Source organism: Notolabrus celidotus, chromosome 20 (assembly GCF_009762535.1).
Source record: "Notolabrus celidotus isolate fNotCel1 chromosome 20, fNotCel1.pri, whole genome shotgun sequence".
NCBI lineage: Eukaryota > Metazoa > Chordata > Actinopteri > Labriformes > Labridae > Notolabrus > Notolabrus celidotus.
Genome location: NC_048291.1, coordinates 5,965,350 through 5,976,521, shown reverse-complemented (window position 1 = coordinate 5,976,521; position 11,172 = coordinate 5,965,350). Strand labels below are relative to the sequence as shown.

At 41.5% G+C, this 11,172-nt stretch overlaps 1 protein-coding gene across 1 annotated transcript; it reads right to left on the bottom strand.

The window, feature by feature from the left end:
• Nucleotides 1–522: 522 nt before the first annotated feature.
• On the bottom strand, nucleotides 523–10,336 carry ube2m (ubiquitin conjugating enzyme E2 M). The gene is made up of 6 exons (XM_034711763.1): nucleotides 10,039–10,336; nucleotides 7,116–7,210; nucleotides 5,030–5,068; nucleotides 4,835–4,938; nucleotides 4,043–4,106; nucleotides 523–2,103 (listed from the first exon to the last, which is right to left on the bottom strand). The coding sequence occupies exons 1-6, from the start codon at nucleotides 10,151–10,153 to the stop codon at nucleotides 1,963–1,965; spliced, it is 558 nt and encodes a 185-aa protein (XP_034567654.1). The 5' UTR covers nucleotides 10,154–10,336; the 3' UTR covers nucleotides 523–1,962.
• Nucleotides 10,337–11,172: the final 836 nt, after the last annotated feature.

Here is an 11,172-nt window from a genome sequence, read left to right as displayed (position 1 = left end):
GAAAGTTAAAATAACATCATCTCAGCTTAAATGGCTAACCTTCAAAATTTTTCCTCTGGGGCGTTGGTGGCCAAGCAGTCTATGCGCCCTACAGACAGAGGCTACAGTCCTCATTGCAGAGGTCACCGGTTCGTCTCCTGGCCGTGACTTTTTGCTGCATGTCTTCCCCCACTCTCCACTCCCCAGTTTCCTGTCTCTCTTCAGCTGTCCTATCCATAAAGGGAAAAATGCCCCAAAAATATAACTTTAAAAACCAAAACATTTTCCTCTTAAATTCTCTCGTCAGAGTTGTTTGTGTTTCTATAAAACTAATATCACAACAATTATAATCATTCAAGTTCATATTTTATTTAACATAAATCATATTGCAGTCAATGTGAACAGCTGGGGTTTCAATATACACAATAGAATCATAACATTTTAAAGCCCCGCCCCTTTTGTAACCTCCCTCCCCGCAACCCCCCCGCCCACCCCCCCCCAACTGAAAACCAAAAAAGCCCCTTCCCTTCCCAAACCCCCGCCCACCCTGACTTCTTTAAACAAACACATTGATCCCCGCCCGACAACATTTCCGCCCGCCTAACAGGACGCTCCGCCCCCTAACGCTCAGTGTGTGTGTGTCCTTGTGTTTGAGATAGCAGCAAACTCCAAATCGATTCCAAAGATGAACATTTTTAGGCAAAACACTCCGCTTCACTGTCCACATCGTCTTTTGCCTGATTCCACGGAAACCCTTGCTGAAATCTTTCTTGGTCTTGCTTATGGGACCTTTTAAGGCAAACCTGATTCCGCTGTGGCTCATTAGCCCCGCCCTCATGCACATAAGCCACTCCCACAGGCCCCTCCCATATGTATCCACAAGCTCCTCCCTCCAGAGCTCGCTACTTCAAACTGTCGAGTCATCACAGGCAGAAAACTATGCTGCTGTCTAGCTTTAGGTAACTTTTAAGGCGTGCATGATCTAATTGTGACTAACAAGCTCCTCCCAGTTGAACAGGCCACTCCCCCAAACTGTAACACCTATAGCTGCGGCTAAATGCTGGCTGAGTCGATGTCACAGAGACTTTTTAAGGCTGATCTGCTCCAGTCAAAGCTCAACGCTTCTTTCACATATGTTCCTCTCTTTGTGAAATGTGCCTCCCCCTTTTCTGTCTCACAAGCTCCTCCTTCTTCAACAAGCCCCACCCACTGCAACCCCCCCCCCCCCCCTGTTAAGGATAGCTGGAAATGCCCTGCATAAAAAAATCCAGGGCGAATCCCTCGCATTCTTCGTCAACAACAAAGTTAATGAATTTGGAGTTTGCTGCCATGTCACGAGGGGGAGGGGACGTGTTCTTCTGACTACCTGTGTGACCCAGGCGTCAGCGCCACACACACACACACACACACAAAATAAAAAATAAAAGAAAATCATGTGGCTATCATCATCATCATCATTCTCATCATCAGTGTAATGGCGTTCTCTGAATCACTAATGCATCCGAGTGACATTCACTGACCACCCACACCTTTCTCCGCACTTCCTCCCCCTGCCCCCCCCCCCCCGTCCATCATCATCACCGTCGACTGCTGCTTACTGTCGGCCATCTTTTCAAGTCCAGTTTCTGTGTGTCATGTGTCAGCGTCCCTCCCCGTGGTGTGTAAACTGTCGAATGATGCATCTTGGAAGTAAAACAGAGAGAAAACTAGGAGGAGGAGAGAGGAGGAGAAGGGGGAGGTGAAGGAAGAAAGGAGGGCTGGGTTTCTTCGTCTTCATCTTTTGATTTTAAACAGAAAAGCGTCTTCTGGCGTGCTGCTTTCTGCGGCCACAGCTCCTGCTCCTGCCAACGAGCAGGGCTGAGGAGGAAAAAAGGGATGGAGGAGGAGGAGGAGGAGGAGGAGGAGGAGGAGAGTTGGTGAGGCAGAGGGGGAGGGTGTAAGGGGGAAAGGGAGGGGGAGTCTTGAGGATTATGGGACGCCGAGTTATTTAAGACACCTCTCGAAGTAGGTGGCGCCGACATAGCCACCCCTCAGAGAGCGATGGACGTTCTGCTCAAACAGCCGTCGGTTCGTCTGCAGGACTTCTGCTGCCTCCTTGTTCAACGGGTCCTCTGGGTTAGGCTCCTGCAGGGGGGGGAGGGAGGAGAGGAAGGCGAGAGAGAACACTACATTAATGTACTCAAGCTTATCTCTGAGTTACAGGATCAGTTTTTAACATCTCGTTCCACTGCAGAACAAACCCACCAAATTTAAATTCCAGAAATTGGATGAGTCAAACTGAGATTAAAAATGTTTACTTTGGTCAGAAGAACTTTTATGTTTCATATCTCTTAACTCGACAATGTTTAGAGGTTTTCTTAAAAAGTGGGTGTGGCTACCATGACATGATTCATTAGTTTATGAGCGCCCCCCGAATCCTCAAGTTCAACATTTGGCAATCTTGTTTTGTGACCATACTTGGGATACAAAGTGGATAAACGCACGCACGCACGCACGCACGCACGCACGCACGCACGCACGCACGCACGCACGCACGCACGCACGCACGCACGCACGCACGCACGCACGCACGCACCATTCATGTTGGTAGCTCATCAGGTCATAATAGTAACTATGTTTGCATCACAGGTAGCCCCACCCTGCTTTATGCTCTATTTAACTCTAAATGGGACCATAACTTACTAAATGAACACCATTGAGGACTTGATGAAACTAGAGACTGAGAACATAAACGCATTAGGAAAATGTTTACTGAGGGAATAATCAGCTGAGAAGTTGGACCATTTCCCCATAGACTTCAATACTATGGCTGTTTTAAAAATCACCTGCCACATACTACCTAGAAATTTAGTATGCAGTACTTACTTCCATACTGCGTATGAAGGTAGTATGTAGTTTGAATGTTCTGATGGATCTGTTTTGCAGTATGCTGGGTCAGGTGTCGCTGGGTTTCCGGTTTCAGAATGTGGAAGTAAACAACGGCCAAGATGACAGATAAACTGTTTCTTTAACATCATTAATCATTTCAAAAGTTAAGAAGTGGTTTGTATGGAATTAAAAAAATGTCCCAGCACCTAGAAAGGTAGTTCCCCCCGTCAAAAAAGAAGAAAAAGAAGAAGTGGAACATCCAGTGTTGCCAACTTAGTGACTTAGTCGCTATATTTAGCGAGTTTTCAGACCCCTCTTCAGCGACTCTTTTTCAAAACAAGCGACTAGCGACAAATCTAGCGACTTTTTCTGGTGCTAAATGGAGACTTTTGGAGACTGACATGAAAGCATGTTTCGTTCTTACCCTACTCAACGAGCAGTTGATGATGCTGTGAGTCTCTCCTAGCTGCATTCAGAGCAAGAGGTGTTCATCCCTCTGCAGCCAGACTGCAAATGTATCACACATGTACGAAGACACCACTGGCTGATCCCGTCTCTTATGGTCCATTTAGATACTTTATGTCGATTGTATACAATAAACATCTTGAAAATGTTACGGTTGAAAAATGTAATGTTTTACTTTGATTTGTTGTCGGCTCCTAAATGTAATTATAAACATATTTAGAGTGTTTTTTAACCTCTTTTTGTCTCTCCCTCAACGTTACACGTCTCTCCTACAGCATCCATTCTAATTTAAATTCTGCAAAATAGGGGTTGGCGTCATTTAGCGACTTCTACCGACTTTTAGAACAGCCAATAGCTACTTTCTTTACTTAGGAGTTGGCAACACTGGGAACGTTAGCGCTGTGCATTGTGGGAAACAGTACGCGAGGGAGACCGGCCTGCTGCATACAGACAAATTTTCCCTTATCAGTACGACACTCTTGCTCTTTTCCACAAACTACATACAGAATTTTTGCCACATCAGTACGTACTACTAGTGTAGTAGGCGATTTCGAAAATAGCCAATCTGACTTCTTCTTGCAATAAGTTGGCACCTGCATTAATTCCAATCACTTCTGCGTTGGCTTTTCTTCAGAAACTAGAGGCTTCATCCACTTTATATTTACAGTTTTTGACTGTAACACTTAAAATATGGGGCTTATAAAAAAGTTGTGTTTGTGTGTTTACTTACTAGAAATAGATACTGTAGACCATAGATGATGGAGTTTATTGTCAACACAGGCTTCCAGTCCTCTCTGTAGATAAGAACACACAACAGAGTGAGAAAACCACACAAAAGTGACTTCATGTTTCATGTGTTACAGATGCTGCCTGCATGGCTGGTTCATTATTAAGTGATTTAAGTTATACACTACCAGTCAAAAGTTTGGACACACCTTTTGCTAGGTGAGGGGGAAGGGGTTGAAAGGAGCCATAAACTGAGACGACGCTAACTCATCCTTATTTCTAGTCTTCATAATAAAATGATATCTTGAGTTTAAGAGCTGGATAAAAGTCATTCAGTGACCCTTGAGTTCTTTTAAGTGAAGAGTGAATCTGAGGCAGAAATGAATATAAGTTTCAGCAGCTGCTGCTGCAAACAGCTGGACTCCAGCGGCAACAGCTGCTACTACTACTACTCGTCTCATCACCATCATCTCTCTCTCTTATTCTCCTCTATCCCTCTTTCTAACTCCAACTCGGTGGAGGCAGATGTGTGTCTAACATGATTCTGGTTCTGCTTGAGGTTTCTGCCTGTTAAAGGAAGTTTGTCCTAACTGCTGTAACTTGGTAAATACTGTGAGTTGCAATGCTCATGGTGGATTAAGATGAGATCAGACTGAGTCTTATCCTGTCTTGATGTTGGATCTTTGTTAATAATTTAACAGAGAGTACGGTCTAGACCTTGTATGTTGATAAAAGTGTTTTGAAGTACTGTTGTTGTGATTTGGCGCTATACAAATAAAGATGGATTAAAACAGACCTTAAGATATTTAGGCAGACGTTTCCTTCCAGGTCGATGTTGGGGTGATACACCATCGTCTCACACTTTACCTTGGGGGGATCATGGGGGTAACCCTGTCCTACCTGAAAACACAAACACACAAACACACATTATTTGTATGTTTGTGGACACTGAAACAGAGATACAAAGTGACAGGCCGACGGTGACTCTCACCTTAAAGCTGAAGACAAATTTTCCTCCTTTGTAAAAGCCCTGTGACACAAACACACAGATGTTACACACAATTCCTTCTTTACATAAACCTCTACATCCATGCATTTATTCAATATCTTCAAATACCTTTCAAATTTAGACTTTCAAAACAAAACGTAGAAGCAGATCATCAAATATGAGATGTGATTACAGATTATACAAAAAAAAAGTTTATGAAGAACTTTAAAGAAACTCCAACTTGAGTGTTAATTACAAATCATTACACCACTAACATTCATCCAATTGTATGACAGAAGCTTCTCTGCATCGTGTGAACTTTTACTTTTATTACTAGTTTGTATGTTTGATGCTGCTGCATCCTATCACAGTTTGTCCCTCGCTGCACTTTTATGTATTCCTTTACAACATCTCTTCACTTCAATCTACTGAGCCGCATATTTATCCCCACGGACTGCACTCTACTTGATATCTTTGCAGCAGTTTTAAACTTCACTCTTCAGAGTTCTACTGTTAATATATTATAAAGTGCTTTTCATACAATGACATTGTAACACAAAGTGCTGTTCATAAAAACATCTTACAATAGAATAAATTAAAAAAGAAAGAAAGACATCAATAAAAATAAAAATAAGAAGACCCCCCCATCCTAATCCCAACCCCAGCCCTGACTCCAAACCCACCCAACACTCCTAAGGTTAAGAACACAATATATGCAACAATAATAATAATAATAACAATAAAAATAAAATAAATAAATGGAAAATAAAAAGTTGTTGAATGACCGGAAGAAACGCTATCATGATATCTTAACGAGGAACCACTGGAGGAAACATAAGATGTTAAAACTCAACACAGGAAATTAAACTCACCAAAATAAAATAAATTTCTAAGATAATAAAACCCTAAAATATTAAACTATTAAAAGAAAATAAGATGATGTACTTAAAATAAATAAATAAAAAGTGACTACAATTTGAACTAAATAAATAAATAAATAAATAAATAAATAAATAAAGTAAGTTAGGGGAAATAAAACTGTTCTAAGAATAAAGCTCAGTTAAAAGAGAGACTAGGGGGTGCTGGTGGCCTAACGGTCTAAGCACCCCTCATATAGAGGCCATGGTCCTCGTTGCAGAGGTCGCCGGCTCGACTCCCAGCTGGTCGACCAGTTGCTGCATTTCTTCCCCCACTCTCTACTTCCAACATTTCCTGTCTCTCTTCAGCTGTCCTATCAATATAGGCAAAAAAAAAGCCCCAAAATATACCTTTAAAAAAAAAGTGAGACTACAAAGGTAGATCCTGAGTTTGCTTTTAAAAATGTTGATGCTCTGTGCAGCCCTCAGATCTTCAGGTAGGGTGTTCCACAGGCGATGGCAGTAACGTTACTACTCTCTAATATGCATCTTACAGCACACTACCTCATTTCCATTGCCCTCTATTGTACTTACATTTAATTACACTGTGCTACATTTTTGTACCACCGTGCAGTGTTTCTTTAATGCATCCTTCTAAGTCTATATATTTCACTCTACTGCATTTCTCTGCTGAACAATACCGTGTTCCATTGTTGCACTCCTCAGACTTTAGTCAGTGAATTCAACACTGTTTCTTATTTGCACTCTTATGGGTTTACTTATTACACTTAAATACATTTGTGTTCCTGTTTTACTAACTTCACTGTGTTTTTCAACTGTCCTCTACTTCATATCATACTGTAGTTTACAGCAACATACAGTTTCTTAATTGCACATCATTGTGTTTACACTTTACTGCACTCTTCCCTCATCATACTTTGTCAGATTTTTCTCTGGTAGTTTGTAGAAGTTGGGACCCCTTTTGGCCTTCCATTGGTGAGAGCTGTGGGCCTGTTTTTCATAGTGAAATCACCAACTTTAACTTGCATTACTGCTGTCCGGCAAACCCCGCTTTGTTTTAGTTATTACTCATGTTCAGCTGGTTGAGTTAATAAAAGTTAACACAAATCTTTTTAATCTGCAGTTGATTCACAAACCAGCATCCTGCAGGAAAGCCGTGTTACCTAGATAGAAAGTGAACACACAAAGACACCACACACACTCAAACACACCTCGTCTGGTGAGATGATGAGTCTGAAGTTGAGGAGGTCATCGTCATCAGGAAAGTTGATCTCACACGTCTTTGGCAGGTTCAACTCATTGATATCTGCAACACAAACAAACACAACACAGAGAGCTATGGTTAAAGAGGAAAAGTATCAGATATAATCCTTTAGTGATATCAATAATCCTATTTTGGTACATATACTACTGGTCTACAGCAGGGGTTCCCAAAGTGTGGGTAGGGACCCCCTGGGGGTTCACGAGACACAAATAGGGGGATCGTGTGATGTCTTCAAGTATGTTTTTTTTTTTTTAAAGTTATCTAATAATAGTTTTCTGCCTTTCTTTTTGCCAGATGACTCCTTAGTTTAGGGTTGGTGAACAGTTCATTATCAAAGCATCAGTAGCAGCAGGTTCATTCATAAAGGCACAGGAAACACAGACACATGCTCATATAGGTAGGGTCATTTTCTGCAGACCAGCTACATGAAGCCACATTAGATCACTTTGAGGGACAGAGGGGGTCACGAGTCTATTGCAGCTTTATTTTGGGGGTCGTGGGCTGAAAAGTTTGGGAACCTCTGGTCTAAAGTGAGTGCTTCAAAGGTTTTGTTTAGTACAATCAACAGCCCAAAAAACACTGACAGTTTTAGTTCACGAGGAGAAAAACAAAGAATGTAAGACGCAGCCGAGTGTAGATGTTAACAACCAACACTTGAGAAGTTCTGATACTGATACTGTTTTTAGTAAAGACTTAAATCAGACACAAATGCAGTCGCAGGGAAAGGCGACTCCGTTGGTTGAAGCACCAATCAGACACAATCACAGCAGGCAGAGAGACTGTCAGGTGAAGTATTAGATGATTATTACACATAACCGTTTTTAAACTGAAACACTTTCTCTTGAATGTTGATTTTCTTTTGTTGTTGTTTTCGTTAACTCTGCTTTGCTTCTCTGATGGATTGATTTCTTGAGCTTGTTCATATTCTGTTTTATTACACAGCTGTGATAAATACTTGATTGTGATTGGTCAGTACTTAAACAGTCTGTTTATGGGAGTAGTGCTGATTCTGGAGGACTGACTGTAGCCTTAAAAATACACAGAAGGTAAGGTTAATGTGGCAGTGGTTTGTTTACACTGAATAGAAGTATAAGAGATAAAAACAGCAGAGACACAGGCTGTTGGATATGACAGACATATTAATCAGGCACTGTAATGATTCATACAGACCTGTTTACCTTGTTTTACTTCACTTTCACTTACTGCAATTGTGACACACTATTTTCAAAAGCATAAATATAACAACTTTTACATCCTTTACATAAATAGAATCAATTAAAATAATATTTAATAAGCAAAATAACTGATTTGTGAAGTAGTCATGTAATATGCAGGATAATGTATAGTGATCAGGATGAACTTGTTGTAGAGGAGACCCCTCTGCTTAAAGTCAGGACCATAGACTGTATAAATTATGGACGTAGTATCCGTGACGTCAACCAAGTGTTTCTGAAGAGCTGTTTTGAGGCCAATCAGCGGCGGGAGCCATAGTGCTGCTGTCGAACGATTGTGACGTAAAGAGGCGGGCTTTAAGCCTCCTCGCCAACAGCTACAGTGTTCCCGCCTGTCAATCAAGTCAGCTGCGCCTCTCATTGGAGGACTCTTAATCTAAATTTCTTCAAAATTGAAAAAAATTCACGTCCCGTACAGTGCGTGCCTATCGAGAAATGAGCTATCCAGACTACACTTGTCTTTTGAACCAGGCTGTAAACATGTTTATTTCTGCTGTAAAGATCGTCTTTTTTGAATTGGTGTGTATGTGGTTTCCGGGACTCCCAGGACCAGCCTCAAGCGGATCCTCGACGAACTGCAGTTTTTAACACTTCATATTTTTAGCCCGGAGGTTGCTGCTTAGTTAAAATGTATGTAATTCATTGGTTAATAATACATGGGTCAGTTTTTCTCATACCTGCTGTTGCTGACTATTGTTCTGTTTGAGTAATATCCCTTGATCCAGCCTTTTCTAAAATTCCATAATACAAAATAAGTATGTATGATATTGTAACGGATCGATATCGATATCGGCCAATACTCAAGGCTGCAGTATCAGTATTGTATCAGAAGTGACAAGGTTGTATCAGGGCATCCCTAATCCTGATATTAAGAATGAATGGATGACTGAGGGTAAGACGTAAGTGTTCACCTGGGTGACGCAGAGACTCTGAACCGCCTCACCAGGTGTGCCCATCGTCTGACATCACAGGAGGAGCTGCATTGTGTTCAGCCTCATACACTGAGGAGGAAGCTCCCTGCAGCTCCTCACATTAACTCAATACCTGTCAGATTTGTCATCACCTGAGTCTCTGAACAGGAAAGACACTTTTTCCTTTTTTAATATAGAGTCAATACATTTGCTGGCATTAAAGCTAGCTGGTTATCTGTCAATCAAAGTATTGTCCACTTGAATGAAACCTCATCAGATGTAAAGAAGCAGTTTGTGACCATGTAGAGAATTAAACAGAGAGCTGACACAGCAAGTTAGCCAGGTACAGCTACCTTCACTTAGCCTGAAAATTCAACCCATACGATGTGTTGATACAGAAGAATAACAGCTAGTTAGTGAAGCCCATTGTGTTCAAGGTTCAGTGTGGTCCAGAGTCGGCTGTGTGTTAATATGCCAGCCTTAAAGGATCTGATGTGGACCAGCTCCTCACTGACTGGCTGCGTTTTGTTTTCAAATATAGAACAAGCTAGCTGTGTTAGCTAACACTACTTCATGCTAATGCTATAAGCTAGCTGTTAGCCTCTTTGAGTTCTAATGTCCAGTTCTGACTCATGTATGTCGGACAGTGAAGAGGAGCCCTGTGGGTTGGGTGACTAGGACCAGCTCACTGGGTCTCACTGGGTCCTGGTGTTGTGAACTAGCCTACCTTTCTGTATTCGGAGCTGGGCCGCGCTGGCTTTCTTCCCCCCGGCTCCTGGTCTGTTTCCTCCAGCAGATTCCTCGTCTTTCTTCTGCTGCTTCAGGGAAAAGAGCTTAATCATCTTCAGTTATTGATAATGTGAAGCCTGTACTTTGTGTCCCCTTGCTGGGCGCGCTCTGTCTGTGTCGTGAGTGAGTTTAAGGGGGGTCGGTTCGGTCCTAACAGCACCGTGATGTGGATGGAGCCGGTGCGTCTCAACTAATTACACTGAGGGAAGATGCTAGCTGCTCAGCTAGCATAGCCTGTTTGGCTAGCAGGGAGGCCGGGCAGAGGGAAGGGGGAGGAGAGGAGGGGAGGAGATAGGGGGGAGGAGAGGGGGACACAGCAATGCTCCTTACTTTGTTATCATGAAAAGTGTATGTGTTTTGGTCTGTTTGCTGTCATAAATATGTAACTGCTTAATGAATAAAACATAAAATGAAACTGTAAAGTTTTTTTCATTTGATATAATATGATAATAATACATAATAATACAGATCCATACCATCCCTTCATCATCTGTCACACTCCCTCATCTCATCTCCTACTGTCTTTCTGACTGCTGATGACATTATAATGCATATTACATTATATTTTATAATTATCTTTGATATATTACATTATTATTGTTTACTGCAACTTACAGTCATATTATATACCCATATTTGTTTATTATATTGCTTAATCTGTCATAAGCAACCATAATCACACCATGTCAACCTGTCACTACCGAACATTTTTCATACTGCCTGTAATTACTTCTATTTAATCCATTTGTAACATTTGTATTTATCTAAATTCCATTGTAACATTGTATGTATCTAAATTGTATTATATCTTTACTTATTGGGTTGCTGCACTACTGAACCCCCCCCCCCCCCCCCCCCCCCCCCCCCGAGGATCAATAAAGTATTATCTTATCTTATTTTATCTTATCTTATCTTATCTTATCTTATCTTATCTTATCTTAATCTGGTATAAGAGAAAACCTGTGTGTGAGCTAACAGTGTTTATCTGTAGCAATAATCCACCAGTTAAATTATGACATCTAGTTTGCTATATTGTCTCAGGTCACATAACATCTATATTGATACGTAATAT